General features: G+C 46.3%; 1 protein-coding gene across 4 annotated transcripts in view; it reads left to right on the top strand.

Moving 5' to 3' along the window:
• ASAP1 (ArfGAP with SH3 domain, ankyrin repeat and PH domain 1) overlaps positions 1–22,564 on the top strand; it is a 339,237-nt gene that overhangs the window by 238,844 nt on the left and 77,829 nt on the right. For all 4 annotated transcript variants that reach the window (XM_061438581.1, XM_061438583.1, XM_061438584.1 and 1 more), the window contains 2 exons: positions 17,286–17,360; positions 17,846–17,895. In XM_061438581.1, coding sequence (XP_061294565.1) covers positions 17,286–17,360; positions 17,846–17,895 — 125 coding nt within the window. The remainder of the gene's footprint in view (positions 1–17,285; positions 17,361–17,845; positions 17,896–22,564) is intronic.

Below are 22,564 nucleotides of genomic sequence, written 5' to 3' on the forward strand. Positions count from 1 at the left end.
GTAAGTTTCGGCTTTTTAAACCTTGTGTTACGCATACATTTTGCATACTTTCTTTTAAAGCTTGTTAGCTCTCCATGACCAGACAAATAAAATGGCAGAATCCACTTCCACAGGCTCCATAGTACTTCGCTGTATAACTAAACCATCATTCTGTGTATGCTGCTGCTGCTAAGTCACTTCAATCGTGTCCGACTCTGTGCGACCCCATAGACGGCAGCCCACCAGGCTCCCCCATCCCTGGGATTCTCCAGGCAAGAACACTGGAGTGGGTTGCCATTTCCTTCTCCAATGCAGGAAAGTGAAAAGTGAAAGGGAAGTCTCTCAGTCGTGTCTGACTCTTAGCGACCCCATGGACTGCAGCCTACCAGGCTCCTCCGTTCATGGGATTTTCTAGGCAAGAGTACTGGAGTGGGGTGCCATTGCCTTCTCCCATTCTGTGTATAGGATTTGAATTATACATTCAGTACAGGTGTACCTTGTCTTAAATATATCCAATATATAGAGATCCTGATATCCTCTGGCCCAATTTAACATGTTTTTCTTTTTTTTTTTTCAAGATTTACATTAAAAATGTTTTAGATAAGAATTTCAAAGAATGCATTTGAAACAGTGTTGGTTTCCATCTTGTGAATGCTACGTGCAGTGAATAACACTTTTCATTTAGAATGTGTGTGTTTGTGGTTATGTGGCTGTCAAGTGTTAACTTGAAAGAGATTCACAGAACAGCATTCTGATGCCGCAAAAGACACGTTTTTAGAGCTGGGGGTCTACGAGAGAAGGAAGGAAAAGGGGGAAAAGAAGAAGAAGGATGGAGATGGGTGGAATTGGCATTTGTTGAGAGGGGGTTCATTTGCCAGAGCAGAGGGCTGAGCGTGGAGCAGGGAGTCTCTGCTTGTGCCCCATGCTTTACGATGTCCCTGACATTTTGCTTCTGATCATCTCTTTTAAATAAAAATGAATCTGATCTTATCCTCCAAGCTTTCAGGCAGGCAAAGTTTTCATTTTTTTTATGGTTAACTTTTTGTCTCTACAAATAGTAGTGACAACCAGGGTTTTATAGAGTGGGCACTACATGCCAGGCACCGTTTTTTAGTCACTTTGCATGGTATCAGCTAGGGTAGGCAAGGATGTGCTGCGGTAATAAACTTAGCTCCCACATGTGCACCGCTTAACACAGCAAAGCGGCGTTATTTCCCCCTCCTATCCCATGTCTCCCGAGGGTTCAGCGCTACAATAACAGCAGTGCAGAGACCAGGGCGGAGAGAGGCTGCTCTGTCTCCTCTGTGCAGAGGAGGAGAGAACCTGGAGACTCACATGGAGCCGTGTCTCAGCTTTCCCTGATGGATTAGTCCTTCGCTTTAAACTGTGCTCCTGGCCCCATTTACAGGGGATCAGGGAGCAGAAAGAGCAAACGAAGGATATGGTGAGCAGTACTGTTCAGATGTGGTGAGAGTGTTGTGCCTCATCTAGAGCCCACTTCGCTCCTCACATGGACCCCACCAGGTAGCAGCCATAATCATCCTTACTGAACGGCTGAGAAACTCGAGTCACAGAGCGCCGAGTGGATAGTGGAGTCCGCATGCAAACCCAGGCAGTCTGCTCCCCACTCTGTGCTTTTAAGCAGTTCCCAGGACTGCCTGCCTCTCAGGATACGGACATAACTTAAAGTTTACTTTTAACTTATTTAAGTAAAGGCTTCCCTGGTGGCTCAGTAGTAAAAGAATCTGCCTGCAGTGCAGGAGACCCCAGGTTTGATCCCTGGGTCAGGAAAGAACCTCTGGAAAAGGGAATGCAACCCACTCCAGTATTCTTGCCTGGAGAATCCCATGAACAGAGGAGCCTGACCTCCATGGGGTCGCAAAGGGTTGGACACAACTGAGCGACTAACATTTGCACTTCTATTTAAGTAAAAAGTATGGATTTAAAGAATAGCAAATGAAATAGTGGCACGGATGTTGCAAGAGTAAGGCAAACACTGTCTTTGAGATAATCAACAGCCCTCTGGCTGCATGGTGTTAGTCCCAGAAGCCTGCAGACCGCCTTCTCTAGCCCCAGTCTGTAGCTGCTTGGTGAAAAGCAAATGCAGATAACTTTCCTTGCTCAGAGAATTCTGCCAGTCTCTGCCTTGCACCTGCTTCTTTGCCTCTCTGCCTTCTCCCTGGATTCCCATTGCCATCCCAGGCTTGGCCTCCTATCTACATTCTTCTTGCTTCACATTAAATGTTCTGTCTTGAACTGGTATGGACTCCTGCTGAATGGTGCCTCCATTCACCCCTCACCTCCACTTTCTGTGGCCCTCGGATGAGACCACCCCGTCCAGCCCAGACCTGTGGGCAGAGGTGCTGCACAGCCCCACCAGTCTTCTCCCTGATGGATGGGTGAGGGGAGCATGGCTGGGATTTAGGCTCCATGGTACCTGCCAAGTGGGTGCTTTGAGGTGTGTACACCCCGTAAGCCCTTGTGCTCAGTGGCCAGGCTGGGCCCGGTGCTTCTGCTTCTGTCTTACCTGGAAATGGGCATATCAGAATGTGAAACACCTTTCCCTAAGTTTTCCTTGAAACACGAATCCTATGCCTTGAGTTCTGGATTGAGAAGCACCACATAATTAATATCCTTTCAGATTTACTGGGCACATGTATACATCAAAGGCTAGAGACATCGTGCAATGAAAGAGACCGGTCCAGTGCTTTCCTAACTTACTTGACCACTGACTTTCTTGTCCTGTAGAAGCATTAGCTTCTTCCCATGGACCCGCCCCAGAGAAGGCAATGGCAACCCACTCCAGTGTTTTTGCCTGGAGAATCCCATGGACGGGGGAGCCTGGTGGGCTGCCATCTCTGGGGTCGCACAGAGTTGGACATGACTAAAGCGACTTAGCAGCAGCAGCAGCATGGACCCGCCCTGAGAAATGCTGCCTGAGATGTTAGGATCAGGCAGGTCCCCAGGCCCCCTGCTGGATCAGTGGGTCCATTTCATCTGTCCTGTTTCTTGGTTTTCGTTTTCTTTTCCATTTCACATCTACTCTTCGAGAATTTCTTTCTTACTTCCATTTCAGTGAATGGTTTTCGAGTATTTTAAGCCTCTTTTGTTTATGCGTTGTCTGTTTATCTTAGAGGATTCCCCTGCCTGTGGTACCTTGAGGTTTAAACAGGAAGAAGCAAGCCTCCTGATTTCGTCTGGAACTAGTAGCTGACTCTGTCTTCCACTCAGAGTGAATGGCCCTTTTATTGACTTATTGCCCAGCTGGGTTGAGAAATTGGAAGTTCAGAGAGCTGGCAGGCGTAGCACGACTTTGAAGTCAGTTACAACTGAGTTCAGATCTCTGCTCTGCTGTTTCCTAAGCTAGGTCACCAGAGGCAGATTCCTTTATTCACTCACTCCCTCCCTCACCCATTCATCCAGAAAGCACGGAGACCCAGAAAGCCTTCCCAGAAGAGAGACCCTTGACCTGAGCCACAAATAATTAATAAATATTTTGTGAAACTACTCTCAGGCTTGTAGAGGTGCTTTTCTTTAAATAGAAACATCACACAACACTAAGCATCGGTTGATACACCTGATATTTTGAGAGATTTAGAAAATACCAATACTTCAGTATCTTTAAAAAGAAAGGAAATAAAAGACTCTTTCTAAAAGCATGGCCTCCACTCAGCCAGCGTTTACTAAGTGTCCGCTCTGTTCCAGCCTCTGTGCTAAGCTTGACTGTCACCTTCTGTTTAAGAGATTGCTTATACAGGATCTTTTAGTAGTTTATACTAAAGCGCTGCTTCATTCTATAGGGAAAGGTGGATATGGGTTTAGGACCAGATTTTTAAAACTTCCTGTTTTTTGCTTCCCACAAGTAGATAAAACTTTTATTTGGTTTCTTAGCAGCGCTTAACATCACAGGCATGTGTAGGAAGGTTCTTTTTCTTCAGGGTGGCCTCGAAATACGTCAGCCGGGCTGACCTGAGAGAAGGCGGAGCTCAGGTGGTAATATGAGCAGGGGGAGCAGCTGTAAACACAGATGAAGCTTCACCTGCTAGCCTGTGGCTCTCCTCTTGCTGTGCGGCCTGGTGCCAGTCCATGGCCCAGGGTTTGGGGGACCCTTGAGTTAGAGAAATTCTTTGAATTCTAAAATACTCTTTGAAGATCAAATGAAGTGAGTCTTAAAACGTATGAGATGTGGACCAAGCCAAGAGAGCATGGTGGTCTAGGCAAAGAGAGCAGCAGATGCCTGTTTTCTGACCAGGTAAATGAAGACAGAACCTGTCTGCTGAGTGGCATCGCCTTGTCCTCCCAGTACGTGGTGAGCCCTGTCTTAAATTGCCTTGACAAGGTTCTTCCTAAGTAAAAGTTTGTTGTAAAACATGTCCCGTAATGTGTGATAAAGATGTTCAAGGAAGGCAAGGAAAATGTGATTCGATGTCAGTTTCATTATGGTTTTGTTCTAGTTTAAACGTAGCAGGTTATAGGTGGCATGCATGGAAATGAAATTAAAGGTCTGAAGGGTGACCACGAACTAACTGATTAATCATCTCAAGCAACTAACTGATTAATCATCTCAAGCACAATAAAGAAGCCCTTAGGGTCGGCCTGACTCTTTGAAACCAAGGCGTACCTATACAGGCTTTTTTCTTTTGCTTTCTCATGTATCTCGATCTTATAAATCTTAGCTGCCCTCCCCTCCCTTTTCTTGTTATTATCCTCAGATGAAATCACATAATGCAAAGGAAAGGGGCCACACGTACAAAGGAAAATCGTGCTTTCAGTTTCACTGTTGATGTAGGAAATGGTGTTAAATCTAACCCGTCATATACTTAAATTGAATTAGACAAAATATAATTGCATTATTTTACGTTAAGGTGTTCTCTTATTCCCTGACACTCCTACACATACCCAGTTTTCTCTGCACAAATTTCAGTAAAACTGTACTTTCCGCTTAAATTCAGACTTGCTCGTTCCCAGTCCCTTTAGCTTAAAGTGGGAATTTGGTTCTCCTCACCTCTCACTCACCTCTGTTCTTTCTTCATAGGAATTATGCCTCAGGCCTTAGGCGAGTGCTTCCCACTCTCTGGCTGTAGGGCTTTCTTCTCTAACAGAACTTTGGTTTTCCTTCTACTCTGAACAGCTAAGGCCGCGGGGCCCAAACTTGCCCTTGCGTTGATCTTCCCAAGAAAGCTTGCTTAAAAGCGGGTCGTTGGTCCCCTCTTGCCCCCGAGTCTGATTAATAAGATTGGAGATTTTGTTTCTAACAGGTTCCCACTTGGTCTGACACTGTTGGTCCAAGGACTGCACGTTGGGAACCACTAGGAAAAATTGCTGTCCTGGGCAGAGAGCCCGGGTTCCCTAGTGTTATGTTGTTGTCACTGTTTAGTGCTAAGTCATGTTCAGCTCTTTGCAACCCCATGGACTGTAACCTGTGGGATTTCCCAGGCAAGAATACTGGAGTGGGTTGCCATTTCTTTCTCCAGGGGATCTTTGCGACCCATTGTAGGCAGATTCTTTACCAGTGACCCATCAGGGAAGCCCTCCCTAGTGTTATAGAGAAGATGCAACATTTTCCATTCAAATCCACTGTCTTATTAATTATTTTTACTTTTATACACACCACCTGCTTTCTATCTTATAATAATAAGTAAGGTAAATGAGAAATACGCTTCTGGGTGATTATATCACCCTCTTGTGGTTCTGTGTCAAATTTCTTTTTAATAACAGCCTATGTAAAAGTAATAGCCAGTTCATTGTTGATAACCTGGAAAATGCAGGGGGAAAAAGAGTAAAATAAAAATGACCAATTACTTTACAGTCTACCGTTAAGGAGTTGGGAACTAGCTAGCAAGCTAGCTTCTGACATTTTTTTCTGTCTGTACATACGTCTTGTTTTCCTGTGACTAGTTCTTATCATACAATTGTTGTTGTTCATTTGCTAGAGTCGTGTCCACCTCTTTGCAACCTCATGAATTGCAGCATTCCAGGCTCCCCTGTCCTTCGCTACTGGAATTTGCTCAGATTCATGTCGGTTGAGTCAGCGGCTATCTAATCATCTCATCCTCTGCCGTCCCCTTCTTCTTTTGCCTTTTACATATCATACAATACTTAAACAATACTGGGCTCATACTGTCAGATCAGTCCTCAGTCGTGTCTGACTCTTTGAGACCCCATGAATCGCAGGACGCCAGGCCTCCCTGTCCATCACCATCTCCTGGAGTTCACTGAGACTCACGTCCATCAAATCAGTGATGCCATCCAGCCATCTCATCCTCTATTGTCCCCTTCTCCTCCTGCCCCCAATCCCTCCCAGCATCAGAGTCTTTTCCAATGAGTCAACTCTTCGCATGAGGTGGCCAAAGTACTGGAATTTCAGCTTTAGCATCATTCCTTCCAAAGAAATCCCAGGGCTGATCTCCTTCAGAATGGACTGGTTGGATCTCCCTGCAGTCCAAGGGACTCTCTAGAAGAGAGTACCTCTCAAGAGTCTTCTCCAACACCACAGTTCAAAAGCATCAATTCTTTGGCGCTCAGCCTTCCTCACAGTCCAACTCTCACATCCATACATGACCACAGGAAAAACCATAGCCTTGACTAGACGAACCTTTGTTGGCAAAGTAATGTCTCTGCTTTTCAATATGCTATCTAGGTTGGTCATAACTTTCCTTCCAAGGAGTAAGCGTCTTTTAATTTCATGGCTACAGTCACCATCTGCAGTGATTTTGGAGCCCAGAAAAATAAAGTCTGACACTGTTTCCACTGTTTCCCCATCTATTTCCCATGAAGTGATGGGACTGGATGCCATGATCTTCGTTTTCTGAATGTTGAGCTTTAAGCCAACTTTTTCACTCTCCACTTTCACTTTCATCAAGAGGCTTTTGAGTTCCTCTTCACTTTCTGCCATAAGGGTGGTGTCATCTGCATATCTGAGGTTATTGAGATTTCTCCCTGCAATCTTGATTCCAGCTTGAGTTTCTTCCAGTCCAGCGTTTCTCATGATGTACTCTGTGTATAAGTAAAATAAACAGGGTGACAACATACAGCCTTGACGAACTCCTTTTCCTATTTGGAACCAGTCTGTTGTTCCATGTCCAGTTCTAACTGTCGCTTCCTGACCTGCATACAAATTTCTCAAGAGGCAGATCAGGTGGTCTGGTATTCCCATCTCTTTCAGAATTTTCCACAGTTTGTTGTGATCCACACAGTCAAAGGCTTTGGCATAGTCAATAAAGCAAAAATAGATGTTTTCCTGGAACTCTCTTGCTTTTTCCATGATCCAGCAGATGTTGGCAATTTGATCTCTGGTTCCTCTGCCTTTTCTAAAACCAGCTTGAACATCAGGAAGTTAACAGTTCACATATTGCTGAAGCCTGGCTTGGAGAATTTTGAGCATTACTTGACTAGCGTGTGAGATGAGTGCAATTGTGCAGTAGTTTGAGCATTCTTTGGCATTGCCTTTCTTTGGGATTGGAATGAAAACTGACCTTTTCCAGTCCTCTGGCCACTGCTGAGTTTTCCAAATTTGCTGGCATACCGAGTGCAGCACTTTCACAGCATCATCTTTCAGGATTTGAAATAGCTCAACTGGAATTCTATCACCTCCACTAGCTTTGTTCATAGTGATGCTTTCTAAGGCCCACTTGACTTCATATTCCAGGATATCTGGCTCTAGGTCAGTGATCACACCATCATGATTATCTGGGTCGTGAAGATCTTTTTTGTACAGTTCTTCTGTGTATTCTTGCCACCTCTTCTTAATATCTTCTGCTTCTGTTAGGTCCATACCATTTCTGTCATACTGTAGTGCTGTTTTATAACTCCATTCTTCATTTATTTATATACTTTGAAAATGTTTTCCTGTTTTGTAAAATATGGTAGCCTAAGAACCTTTGTTTCATAAGAAGCCTACAGCTCCCTAAAGCAGAGCTGCCCAGGGACTTCCCTGGTGGCCCAGTGGCTAAGACTCCATGCTCCCAATGCAGGGAGCCTGGGTTCAAACTCATTTTTTCATCCGTTTACTCAGTCAACAAGCATTTTACTTGGCATATATATATTGTGTCTGTGCTGAGGACTTGATGTAACACAGTGGTCGACAAAACAGTCAGAGCCCCTTGTCCTCAAGAAGCTTTGCTCCAGAAAGTGAAAAAACACAAACAACCGACTCTAAAATGCAGACTCTCCTGAAAGAGAACCTGTTCTGCTGGTTGAGAGTAATGGGAGATTAGGGAGAAGCGATCAGTCTAGAACTAGACCGGTCAGGACCTCCCTGAGGAAGTGGCCTGGACATTGGAAGCCCGCTTCGCCAGCAGCCAGAGGGAAGAGTGGTCCCGACAGAAGGCCCAGCAGGTGCCCGGAGGAGAGAACGTGATGGGTCAAGAAACGGAGGAGGCCTGGAGTGGTCGAAGGCTTGTGGGACCTGGTGGGGGAGCCTAGGACATGTGTGGGGGCCAGACCTGCACTGGGAGGGGGCACGTGAAGCCAGCTCACTGGGAAGAGGTTGATGTGGTCTGATAAGCACTTTAAAATCTGTCTGACAGCGTGGCAGAGCACAAGGGAACAGCCTTTGGAGTCAGTGAGAACCTTCATTAATATGCTGACCGACCCCTTTACTTACCATTTGACCTTGGGCAGGTGGCTTAACCTCTCTCAGCCTGTTTCCTCATTAATTGGGTGAGACCAAGACTCATCTTAAGAGAGTTGTCTCAAGCAATAACTCCAGGCTCCTCTGTCCATGGAATTCTCCAGGCAAGAATACTGGAGTGGGTTGCCATTTCCTCCTCCAGGGGATCTTCCGACCCAGGGATTGAACCTGGGTCTCTTGTGTCACCTGCATTGGCAGGCAGGTTCTTTACCACTGCACCACCTGGGCAAGCCCCAGTAATTTTAGATAACGTCTGTTAAACACAATGCCATCTGTCATTTTAATAACTATTTCAGGCTGCCTAGGTTAGAGCAGGGTATAACGGGGTACATTATCCTGCAGTTTTATAGGAGGATGAAGCAGGGGAATCACTCTGAAACTTACCAAAGGAAAGAGTGGTATAATCCGAAGGACACTTGGGAGTCTCCCCTCCACTCCTCGAGCCTCAGAAGACCTATTTCAGGATCTGAAATGCTATCATTAGATTTTTTTCCACCATTACTGCTGAGCTTTTCATGTGTAAGGAATTCTAAGAAAATAAACTGGGTTACATTTTAATATTAAGAGTCTGTGTTGTGCCAGACATTTTGCATGCATTGCAGGCAGTGTCTGCATGTCACGCCCCCTTGGCAGCATGTGGAGTGGCCTTGAATGCCTTGCCCGAGTGCAGCCTGGCCGAGTGCACGTCCCCCGGTTGACTGTGTGCGCACAGGGCACTCTGGTGGCTGTGAGGGTTGCACTTGCAAAGCCCTGAGCAGTGGATGAAGAAGCATCATTACCTCTCACCCCTTGACCTCTGAGCAGAATCTGTTTCCCCTTAATGCATATGTAACCAAATAAAATAAAGCTTCAGTTCAGTTCAGTCACTCAGTCATGTTCGACTCTTTGCAACCCCATGAATCGCAGCACGCCAGGCCTGCCTGTCCATCACCAACTCCCGGAGTTCATTAAGACTCACGTCAATCGAGTCAGTGATGCCATCCAGCCATCTCATCCTCTGTCGTCCCCTTCTCCTCCTGCCCCCAATCCCTCCCAGCATCAGTCTTTTCCAGTGAGTCAACTCTTCGCATGAGGTGGCCAAAGTACTGGAGTTTCAGCTTTAGCATCATTCCCTCCAAAGAAATCCCAGGGCTGATTCCCTCAGAATGGACTGGGTGGATCTCCTTGCAGTCCAAGGGACTCTCAAGAGTCTTCTCCAACACCACAGTTCAAAAGCATCAATTCTTTGGCGCTCAGCCTTCTTCACAGTCCAACTCTCACATCCATACATGACCACAGGAAAAACCATAGCCTTGACTAGACGGACCTTTGTTGGCAAAGTAATGTCTCTGCTTTTCAATATGCTTTTGTTGTTGTTCAGTCGCCAAGTTGTGTCCAACTCTTCACCACCCCATGGACAGCAGCATGCCAGGCTTCCCTGTCCCTCACCATCTCCCAGAGTTTGCCCAAGTTCATGGCATCGGTAATGCCATCCAGCCCTGTCCTCTTCTTTCATCCTTCTCTCCTTCTGCCCTCAATCGTTCCCTTAGCTTAATAGGTTAGTAATAGCTGATAACAACTGTTCATTCACATATATAGTATACCATAGTTTTCAAAGCATTCTGATACCTCTAAGAAGACAGTGAGGTAAGCAGTTCATTACCTTTAGTGCCAGACCTGGTTTGTGGTTTGATGCCTCCACTTAATAGAGTGTTTGAACACACCTTGCATGGTTCTCAGGAGCCGCCAATGAAGCAGGCAACCCTGTGTGTCTGCAGTGAAGCAAGAATTTCGTTGGCGTCAGGCCCTGGTCCCCGCACACTGGCTTGGGCTCGTAGAGGAAGGCGCCAGGAATCCCATTTTCAAATCAGGGAGCCAAGTCAGCAAGTCAGGCGGTCTCCCAAAGCCACAGGCCAGGAGTGATGCATGGCTTCATGCCTTGCGGCTCCTGCCAAGAATTCTTTCCTCCGGATCTTAAATGCCCTGGAAGACGGCCTGATGCCCGGGCACCAGGGTAAAACAGCTTCACGGTGGTGAGTCACTCTGCGGGGCAGGAAGGAGTTAACACACGAGCCAGAAGACCTAATTTATACCAGGGAACCTCGGCAGACCGGCTGGGAGCTGGCTCATTACTTTAATTGGATTTTCCAATGTGCTGAGCAAGTCAGCAGATTCGCATTAGCCTTACTTTCAGAGGAACTGTTTCTATCTGCAGAGGGGAAAGAGAAAGAGAAACCAGTGGGCAGTGAAGAGGGGTTGTCAGAAGTAATGCAGGATGACAAAGCAAGTGGATTACGTCCTCGTTAGTTGACAGAGTCGCATGTGCAGGTCGGTGCTGTAGGTGTGCTGTAGGTGTCCTGGGGGTACCGTCTGCAGAGCTGTGCTGCTGAGTCACTGCCCCACCCCATCGCCAGGCCCACACCAGCCAGCCAGCAGCTGCCTTGGAGCCTGAAGACCTACAGCTGCCGCTCGGCTCCTGTGTTGGGATCTGATCAGTTAGTGAACAAAACAGAGGAGCCGCCTCCCCTTAGGAAGCATACCTTCTAGAAAAGATAGGCAGTAATCAGCAAACAGATAACAAGATCATTTCCTAGCAAAGCTCTACAGGGATAAAGAAAAACTAAGGGCATGGAGGTGTGTGTGTTTTTATACCCAGGAAAACCGTTCATGAAGCCTTTTCTAGTGGCTGGACTTACAAGGGCAGTTTGTATAACGTCTGGCAGCATTTAAGCAGTTGCAGGCAAAATGTTTTTCTCAAAGCCAATATTAATCAGAGTTTATGTGCTTAAACAAATTACTTTTGCATCATTGTGCAGAATGGTAGCCCTCAGCCACTCCCTGTCTGATTTACCCCGGATTCCTTGGTGGGCTCGATATGTGTGCTCACAGGGGAAATTGCCCTTTTGTAAGGAAGGAAACAAACAACAGTTTGTTTGGAAAGCACAAGTATTTACCACAACTGAACATCACTCCTGAAAGGGGCTTTAGTGTGTTATGCGCTTAATAAAATGGAAAAGATGTACTTTTAAAAACATGCCCTTCTACCTTGTGTAATCTTGAATCACAAAGAGCTTATGTTAGTTCAACTTTATTGATAAAGGAAATGGGTTGGGAGTAAATGGGAGTGGAGTAATCAATAGGACCTCAGTAAAATAAATAGGAAGTGATTATATGATGGATTTGAAAGGCTTCTTTTAAAACCCTGAGGCTTACGAAGGTGATACCAGAAGTCTGTCCACCATATTATTACTGTGTCACGTTGACTGCGTTGCCCATGGGGTGCTTTTGTTATATATCCGTTTGCAATGAAAAGTTTGCCAAGGCCGTGAAAAGGATTCCTGAAAGAGCTGGGAAATTAGCAAAAAAAAAAAAAAAAAGGAAAATGACAGAATCCTACAACTGTGAAGCGACCTGATCCATCTCTGTCACAGAAGCAACGCCTTAAAATATCTGAGAGCAGGTGTTCTTGTTTGAGATGGCCAAGGAAGGAAATTGTTCTTTTTAAATTTCTGTCATGAACGTATTTATTTATTTTATTTTATTTTTATTTTTTTTTTTGCTGCAGCAGGTGGCAAGTGGGATCTTAGTTTCCCTTCCAGGGATCGAACCCACGCCCACTTGCAGTGGAAATTCAGAGTCTTAACCATTGGACCACCAGGGAAATCCCAGGAAGGAAGTTTAGTTTTGCCCAAATATGTCCTAAAAGTTTCCTTCTCTTGAGATTGCTCTGCTCTCTCTTTGACTTCTCTCCCTATCTTTATAAAAATAAATAGTTACTATTCACACAATCTCCTTTGCCAGTTTCTGTAAATGAACCAACTTTTTCCCAGGAAATAAGAAGAGTTTGTGTACGTTTAAATTTTTTTTTTCCTATGGCCTTTTCGTAGGCTCATCACTGGAAAGATTCTGAATTCACAATATGTGGTATTTTTGCCTTCTTGGTTTCTTATCAGCCCCCAAGAGTACGTGTGCAGATAACCACAGAGAAATTCTTCAGCCTTGGGGTTTCCATCACTGCAAACTACAGTCCACCGCACTTGCCCGTGCCTCAGCACGATGACGGGCCGAAGCGTGGGGCTGGCGTTCGTTGTGTGGTCAGTACCTGGCTTCTGAGGGACTTTTCCTTCCAAACAGCCCTCAAATTCAGTACAAACCACGGAGTTTCATGACTCTCATTGTTATTTTGTAACACAGCCTTCAGGCCAAAGCGGCAAGGACATTTGCATATTTTTTGTTTTTTCCTGCTTTTATTTCCCGAAGGACAAGAGGCCTTGGTGAAAGCCTTGATGTGGGACTCATGGTTCAAAATGGTTGATAATCACTGTCTCTCCATGTTCTGTTTTAGAATTTTTGCCTTTTTTGGATCAATAGCACCATCCAGGTTATCCCTCTCCTCACCTCCCCCAGACGCAGAAGGTGCACAGTAAAGGCTTCTCTTCCAACCCGTGTCCACCCCCTGGAAGGGACCGTCAGCAGTGTAGTCTGTGTCCTCTCTGACATGATTTGAGCGTAGCTGTATTTTCTTCCCTCTTTTTGTACAAATCCTCATACACCACGAATACTGTTTTTAACTTTGCTTTTATCACAAAACAGTTTATCTTGGAGGCATTTCCAAAGTCAGACATAAAAAAAACTTTCTCATCTTTATGGCTATTGTATAGAACTTCCCATAATTTATTAACTGGTCCTCTACTGATAAATACTAAGTGAAGTGAGTGAAGTCGCTCATTCACGTCTGACTCTTTGCAACCCCATGGACTGAGGCCTACCAGGTTCCTCCATCCATGGGATTTCCCAGGCAAGAATACTGGAGTGGGGTGCCATTGCCTTCTCCAGGAGATCCTCCCAACCCAGGGATTGAACCCGGGTCTCCCGCATTGTAGGTAGATGCTTCACCATCTGAGCCACCAGGGAATTCCAATAAATACTAAACTTGCCATCAGTCTGAACATTCCTGTAGAGAAGAACCTTGTACACAAGTGACTTTGTGATTCCTTCATTCTGAAAATATTTGGTGAGTAGCTGCTGGGTGCCAGGCAGTGTTCTAAATTCTGGAAACATAGCAGTGAACACGCAGACCACACTCTCAGAGTTTGCATTCAAATGGTGCTTAGTCGCTCAGTCATGTCTGACTCTTTGTGACCCCATGGACTATACCCCGCCAGGCTCCTCTGTTCATGGGAATTCTCCAGGTAAGGATACTGGAGCGGGTTGCCATGCCCTCCTGCAGGGGAGCTTCCCAACCTAGGGATCAAACCCAGGTCTTCCACATTGCAGGCGGATTCTTTACCGTCTGAGCAACCAGGGAAGCCCACATTCAAGTTGGGAACACAGCAAAACACATAAGGAAACAGATACGCGTATAAATGGTTAGGGTGGTAAAGGCTGAGAAGAAAGTAATGCAAGGACCTTCACAAACGGGATAGGTAGGTTCTGCCTTGATCAATGGAGGTCCCTACCTCACTTAGCACCGTCCACACAAGGTGGACGTGACCCCAAGTGCCAAGACCACAGGGTAGCGGGATGCAGGGCGCTTGTGGCCCAGGAATGAGATTGTTGAGGACTCAGGACAAAATATTATTCTAGCTATCTGTCCAGGACAGAGAGTGAATCCTCTTAATCTTTATTTTTCCCCGTCTCAGATCTAAGGCCAGTGTTTTTCACCTTTCTTTTTTTTTTTTTTTCATTATTACCTGCAAGCCTCCATCCCAGGGAGCATTTTATTATTATTTTTTTTTTAATAATGTTACTTACTTATTCTTGTCTGTGCTGGGTCTTTGTTGCTGTATGGGCTTTTCTCTAGTTATGAAGAGTGCCCGGGGCGGGCTGCTCTCTAGTTGCGGTGTGCCAGCTTCTCACCGCAGCGTCGAGCCCAGGCTCTAGGGATTGTGGCCTTCAGTAGTTGCAGCGTGTTGGGCTCAGTAGTTAACAGCACAAGGGGTTGGTTCTCTGCAGTATGTGGAATCCTCCTGGACCAGGGATCAAACCGTGTATCCTGCATTGGCAGCGGGTTCTTATAGACTGTACCACCAGGGAAGCTTGCTTCTTTCCTAATAGCTTCCCCCATGAAATTCGAATACTGTCATTCTGTTTCAGTTTACCTACTGTGACCCTTTGGAAAGCCATAAACCGTTATAATATCTGAGGTCGTTTTCACCCCACGCCCTGAGATCCAGCACCCCAGATCCCCCCCGGACTGTGCATCTGGCCTGCCAGCCCAGCTGTTCCTCTGCATGGTTGATGGTGAGATGGTCTTGGTAGGAATCTCTTTGTCTTTGAAATAAAAAAGAGAGTTGGTTGTTTCTGGTCCAAGCCCTCTAGTGATGGGAAACTCCTCGTGTGTCACACTGGTGGTCAGAGAGGGCAGGACGCGGAGTGACTTATTGCTGCAGGAAACCTTGGATGAGAACTTCAGGCCAAAGCTAGGGAGGTGTTCAGGCAGGAGAGAAGACCTCTCCGCCCTGCCCTTCCGCCTCTGCTCCCACATTGCCTTCAGTTCAGTTCAGTTCAGTGGCTCAGTCATTTCTTTGCAACCCCATGTACTGCAGCACACCAGGCCTCCCTGTCCATCACCAACTCCCGGAGCTTGCTCAAACTCATGTCCATCAAGTCGGTGATGCCATCCAACCATCTCATCCTCTGTCGTCCCCTTCTCCTCCTGCCTTTAGTCTTTCCCAGCATTAGGGTCTTTTCCAATGAGTCAGTTCTTTGCACAAGTGGCCAAAGGATTGACGTTTCAGCTTCAGCACCACATTACCCTCATTTGTATTTAACATCCTATAGGATTTCCAAAGTAAACACATCTTCAGCTTTTCCCAAGTATCAGGGAACACACTAGCACTTTCCCCGTGGGTGAACTCACTGCATTGTCACAGCAGCCACCCGCAACAGCTTGTAACATCCTCGCTTTAGAGATGTGGTTAAGAGGGTCCCACACAGAGCCTGTAATCGTCAGCCTTGCTCCTTCACACACCGGTTTCTCCCTCCGCTGCTGGTGAACACGTGGCCTCATCCTCTGGTAAGGCTGGCTGCTGCTGACTGTGCCTGCCCCCCAGGTGTGAGCTCTCTACAGGCAGGCGGCATTTTAGACATCACGGCACCCCTGTCTCAGCCCCAGCACCGCAGGTATCATGGAATAGGTACTTGGTCAATGATTGATGGAAGGGTGGGTGGGCGACCTGACAAGTGAGTACACTTGAACGTGAACCAAATGACCTCTCAAATGAGGGAAGCCATGGCCTCCACACGTGAAACCAGGGCTGTGGGTCCCTGGCGTCTTGGTTGCACGCTGCTGAAACTGGCTTCCCCGAGATGCCTGGGTCTCCTTGAAGACAGACTGTATCATAAACTCTCGTCAGCCCTGGCTCTCCTGACTGGGTGCACACTAGACCGTCCTCCCCTTGGTTTCCCACCCCCTGCTCCCCAGCTTGTTACAGTCCTCCCCCTCTCTCCTCACTGGACTTCTCTCTGCTCCACCCTAAAATCAAGGAGACCCAGGCCACTGCCCCAGAACACTGAAAACCCCTCCTCCAGCTGTAGGTTGCACTCGCTAAGTAGTTTTCTTTTTTGTTTGCTTTTTTTTTTTTAATTTATTTATTTTTGGTTATGCTGGGTCTTCATGGCAGCACACGGGCTTTCTCCAGTTGCGGCGAGGAGGGGCTACTCTGCAGTTGAGGTGTGCGGGCTTATTGCGGTGGCTTCTCTTGCTGTGGAGCCTAGGCTCCAGGTGCAGGGGTTTAATTAAGTTGTTGCAGCCCGTGGGCTCAGTAGTGGGGCTGGTGGGCTCTCGAGCACAGGCTCAATAGCTGTGTTGCCTGGGCTTAGTGGCTCTGTGGCATATGTGGGAATCTTTCTGGGCCAAGGATCCAACCTGTGTCCCCTGCATCAGCAGGTGGATTATTAAAAAGTAGTAAATTAGGGCTTCCCTTGTGACTCAGCCAGTAAAGAATTCGCCTGCAATGCGGGGGACCTGTGTTCAATCCTTGGGTTGGGAAGATCCCCAGAGAAGGGAGAGGCTCCCCACTCCAGTATTCTGGCCTGGAGAATTCCATGGACTATACATGGGGTCACAAAGAGTCGGACACAACTGAGCAACTTTTACATCACTTCAGTAAATTAGATGGCTAGGAGACTACATTATTTCTTTAAAATTGGGATTAAATTTACCTACCGTTAAACGCACAGATCTGTTTATTTTTTGGCTGTGGTGGGTCTTTGCTGCTGCACGTGGGCTTTCTCTAGCTGCACTGAGCAGGAGCTACTCTTCATCGTGCTGTGCGGGCCTCTCGTTGCAGTGACTTCTCTTTTCTGGCGCAGAGGCTTAGGCTGTTGCAGCCCGTGGGCTCAGTGGTGTGGCTCGTGCACTCTAGAGCACGGGCTCGGTAGTTGCAGCGAGCAGGCTTAGCTGCTCTGCAAGTGTGGGAATCTTCCCAGACCAGGCATCAAACCGGTGTCCTGTATTCCAAGACAGATTCTTCCCACTGCGCCACCAAGGAACCCCTGAACAGCTTTCTTTTTCTACAGAACCTGGGTGCTGACACTGAGGATGCAGTTGCGAGCAGGGCGATCAAGGTCTCTGCCCTCATTTCATCGCGTCTGTACCTGAGTGGGGGCGACGGCGCTCACCGAGCGTCAGCTGGCTTTGCGGTTCCCTGTGCGCTCCCGTCTTTAATCATCTCCCGTCTTTGCTTTTCAGCTCCAGGGCCTGAGCCACAATGTGATCTTCACCTTGGATTCCTTGTTGAAAGGAGACCTGAAGGGAGTCAAAGGCGTGAGTGTTCCGAAATTCAATTTTCACTTCAGCTTCAAAGGATCAATCTGGTTTGTCTTTGAAGATCCTAGTGGCACTGGTGTCTGAAAGGCACTCTGAACTTTTCAGCATGAAAAGTGTTGTTGGAAGGCGGTCATTAGAAGAAACACACCGACTCACATAGTTTATCAACCGAGAAACAATATGAGATGCTGTAGGGAAGATTGGCGGGCGGGGGGTGGTCTGTGCTGAGTCTGGGCTCCACCCCAGTGGACCCACCTCTCAGAACCACCAGGTACTGCCTCGTGGTTTTGACTGGGAACACTCGCGCTACAACTTTCTTAGCTTTCTTGGCTGTAATAAGTCACGTGGTGGGCCTGAAAGCATCCTGTGTAAAGTTTCCAGTGTCCTGTAACGGAAATTGTTTCTGCTAAGATGTGATTCGAAAATTATTCACCTCGAAGCAAAAGCACGTTTAATCTCAATTTTATTTTCTCTTTTCTAAGGATCTCAAGAAACCATTTGACAAAGCTTGGAAAGATTATGAGACGAAGTTGTAAGTGTGTTTTTTTTAACTGTTTCTTTTGTTGTTGTTGTTACTGTTTTAAGTGTTCTAAGAAAAAGAATAACTAAAATAAGGACAGAGTCTTGAACTAATTCCTTCAGGAGAAAAACCCTGCCAGGTCAATCCTTGTAAGGGCCGTGAGGCTGAGTATGCTGACCTGATTAGAAGTGGTTTCACCTCCCATGCTGGTCGTCTAGAGTGAGATGTACTTTCATTCTTGATTATTTTGGCGTCCGTGGCTGGTAGTTTTTTTTTCATTATAGTTAGTGCATAACTGTAGCCCACTCCGGTGTTCTTGCCTGGAGAATCCCAGGGACGGGGGAGCCTGGTGGGCTGCCATCTGTGGGGTCGCACAGAGTCGGACACGACTGAAGCGCCTTAGCAGCAGCAGCAGCATAGACCATTTACCCATTTCTGGATAACATGGCAACTCAGAAATAAAAAAACAGCTACTGTTTGTGTTGTGGCTCCATGGTGAAGAATCCTGCCTGCCAATGTAGGGGACATGGGTTCTTTCCCTGGGTCAAGAAGATCTGGAGAAGGAAATGGCAACCCACTCCAGTATTCTTGCCTGGAGAATCCCATGGACAGAGGAGCCTGGTGGGCTACAGTCCACAGGGTTGCAAAGAGTCAGACACGACTTGGCAACAAAACAACTGTAACGTCCGTCTGTTCACCAGGGCCTGAGCAAAATGCTTTGCATGCATGACCTCCTCACAGCACCCCTCTCAGTGTGCATTGGACTGCCTGTTTGTGGATCAGGAAACTGAAGCTTAGAAAGGCTAAGGGGTTTCGGAAGGTCCTAAGGCCAGTAAGTGTGGCTTCCTCTCTAGTCTCTGTGACCCCTGAATAGCATAGCATGGCTGCAGCCAGAGGCCTGCATGCTGGGGTGATCACATGGGACCAGGGAGACGCTGCCTGTCAGACCTCAGTGTGGACCTGGCTCATCCTCATACTATATGGGTCGTTCTTCCACATCCCTTTCTTATTATTTGTTGTTCAGTCGCTCAGTCGTGTCCAACTCTTTGTGACCCCATGGACAGCAACACGCCAGGCTTCCTTGTCCTTCACTGTGTCCCTGAGTTTGCTCAAATTCATGTCCATCAAGTTGGTGATGCCATCCAGCCCTCTCCTCCTCTGTTGCCCCTTCTCCTTCTGCCCTCAGTCTTTCCCAACATCAGGGTCTTTTCCAATGAGTCAGTTCTTCGCATCAGGTGGCCAAAGTATTAAGCTTCAGCATCAGTCTTTCCAATGAATATTCAGGGTTGATTTCCTTTAGGATCGACTGGTTTGATCTCCTTGCTGTCCAAGGGACTCTCAAGAGTCTTCTTCAGTACCACATTTCGAAAGCATCAGTTCTTCAGTGCTCAGCTTTCTTTATGGTCCAACTCTCACATCTGGACATGACTACTGGAGACACTATAGCTTTGACTTGATGGACCTTTCTTGGCAATGATGTCTCTGTCTTTAATACACTGTCTAAGTTGGTCATAGCTTTTCTTCCAAGGAGCAATTGTCTTTTAATTTCAAGGCTGCAGTCACCATCCGTAGTGATTCTTATTAGTACTCTGAGATATTTATAACACCAGGCCGTGGGGTGGGGTGGGGTGGGAGGAGAAATGTATTTAAAAGCATTTAATAAACGTCTTGGCTATAAACTTAGATAACTATAAACATGAGAGAATAAAAGCATTTCTGTAGGCAGCAATAACAGTAAAGTGAAAACACAAGCCAAAGAAAAACAAATTCAGGATTAAAATGTTTTCCCCGAAACCACTTCTGTAACTGCTTATATAATACGCACATCATTGAGGATTTGCTGCCTAAGGAATGCTTCTGATGTGCTGTGACAGTGACAAATGGTGCTGAGAACTGAAGGGTTCCTGAAATGGCCAGCCAGGGTAAGTGAAGGCCGTGGGCCATGGCATCGGGCCCGCGTGTCTTGCCCTGTGCAAGTGGGTCTTGAGTGCTCACAGGACTGCCAGGCCCAAGGGCGTCTGCACACAGCAGAAAGGAATTAGAACTGAGTCCTTACAAGGAGGGCAGGCCTCCTGAGTTCTCCCCACACCCCTCAGGCTTCTCTTGCTGTTCGTTCTTGGGTCATCTGTATTGTGTTGCCATGATAGGTGAGGATTTCTCACCCTTGTACAACCATCCCCATCACTCTTCCACCCCACCCCCTCCTAATTCATACAATAAGATAAATACAGTGATTTGTGTTTTAAGCCAGTTGTCAGTGATTACATTTTCATGAGTATAAATATGCATTGTTGAACATGTATATGTGCTCAGGCTGTCCATGGGATTCTCCAGGCAAGAATACTGGAGTGAGTTGTCATTTCCTTCTCCAGTGGAACCCTCATCTCCTGCGTCTCCTGCATCAACAGCCCAGTTCTTTACCTCTAGCGCCACCTGGGAAGCCCTGAACATTCATGCATTGGTCTTTTTGTGGATACGTTTGTCCAAATGTGGATTCGTTTGTCTTAGATAAATATCTAGTGAGGGAATTGTTGAGTTACTGGGTAAATGAATGTTTAATTTCATTTTTAAAACTCCCAAATAGGTTTCCAAAGTGGTCGCCCCATTTTTACTACACCATCGTTGTATGGAAGTTCTCATTGTTCCGCATCTTCAGTAGTATTTGAGATTGTCCATCTTAATTGTGTTTTTATTTTTCATCTCTGTGATCACCAGTGAATCACCTCTTTGTTTGCTGACTGGCCATTTATTGATATGTCTTACAGAGGGCTCAGGTATTAAATAAATATGTATTGTCAGTCTGAAGGTATGCTATGATTGAATTCCCACTCTCTTTTTTTTGCTTTTTCTTAATGAAGCAATTGCCTCATTTATTCATGTACTTAGTTGTACATGAATCTATTGTGAATTCTTATTGTCCCAGCAGATGTCCAATACCTATTAATGTTGCTGCTGAGCAAATGCATGATGTATATTATTATGGCGATGATATATCAATTATCATTAAATTCTCTGTCAGTTCCTTTGCCCTCCTGGAGACATCCTTCCAGGGCCCCCTATGTCAGCAGAGGGGCTTCCTTCATAGCTCAGTTGGTAAAGAATTTGCCTGCAATGCAGGAGACATGAGTTCGATTCCTGGATCGGGAAGATCCCCTGGCGAAGAAAATGGCAACCCACTCCAGTACTCTTGCCTGGAATCCCATGGGCAAAGGACCCTGGTGGGCTACAGTCCATGGGGTCACAAGAGTCGGACACAACTGAGTGACTAAAGAGATGTCAGCAGAGCGGCTCTCACCCTGGGGCTCCCCCTAGTGGGTAGACCTATTTCCTTGCCATGGTAGGCCCAGTATTTTGTAAGCACACCACCTCTTCCCTGATGGCTTTCCTGATAGCTCGATTGGTAAAGAATCAGCCTGCAATGCATGAGACCCTGGTTTGATTCCTGGGTCGGGAAGATCCGCTGGAGAAGGGATAGGCTACCCACTCCAGTGTTCTTGGGCTTCCCTTGTGGCTCAGCTGGTGAAGAATCTGCCTGCGATGCAGGAGACTGGGGTTCTAACCCTGGGTTGGGAAGATCCCCTGGAGAGGTGCATGATGGAAGAGTTGCTTAGGTATGCCAGACCCTGGGGTATTACAGTGAATCTCAGCCCAGTTTGTAAGTTTTTCATTGAGTTGATGGCTCAGTTTTTCTACTGTGTTGTATGTTGGCAAAGATATTGGCTTTCTTGGGGTTTGATTTCCCACCACCGCAATTTAAAAGAAAACTCAAAGGCTAGGTCAGTCTTTGCTTTCACAACTGTAAATGATAGGCTCTCTTTAGTGAGAACTTTAATGTCGCTTGTGAGTGAATGTGGGGAAAAAATTTTTGGTGAGAGATAATACTGGTGAATATTAAGTTTTACCGGTTGAGGTATATAGCATTTTTTTTTTTTTTAAACCGTGTGTCCAGTTGAATGAATCCTGCAATGCAGGAGGCCCAGGTTTGATTCCTGAATCGGGAAGATTCCCTAGAGAAGGAAATGGCAACCCACTCCAGTATTTTTGCCTGGAGAATCCCAGGGACAGAGGAGCCTGGCAGGCTACAATCCATTGGGTCACAAGAGTCAGACATGACTTAGCGACTAAACCACCACCAGTTGAATGAAAACTGAAATGAAGCAGTCATTAAGAAAGTCTGAGTTAGAAAAAAAAAATTAGAAGTCGGCTTTCAGATTAAATGGATTTTTGGAAAAAGAGCTGTGGCCATTGGTATCGATACCAAAATATTATCTGCTGTAGCCAAGCATCCCCCTCAGGTACTCTTGGTTTAATGTGCTTTCTCTGTGCTTATTTCCTTGGCTCCCTCCTGGCCCTCTCCCAACTGAAGAACATTTTCACAGCATTCCAAAGAAGAGATTTGGATTTCTCCTAAATCTTGACTGTGTACAATCCATTGACAGGTGGTTAAATAACTAAAACATCATTAGAGAGTGAAAAACAACCTATGTTTAGAGAAGTATTGAATATTACCTTTGGCTAACTTTTGTGCATGCCTCCAAAGACCCATTATATACTCTTGAAATAACTCTCAAGTCTTATAGTCTATTAATAATCAAGATATGCCTGAGGCCTCCAACCTCCTGATTTCTTTTGCATCATGTAAAGTGCTTTACTGCAGAAAAAGTAGACTGTCACAGTGACT

This window comes from Bos javanicus, chromosome 14 (genome assembly GCF_032452875.1).
Source record: "Bos javanicus breed banteng chromosome 14, ARS-OSU_banteng_1.0, whole genome shotgun sequence".
In the NCBI taxonomy this organism is placed as follows: domain Eukaryota; kingdom Metazoa; phylum Chordata; class Mammalia; order Artiodactyla; family Bovidae; genus Bos; species Bos javanicus.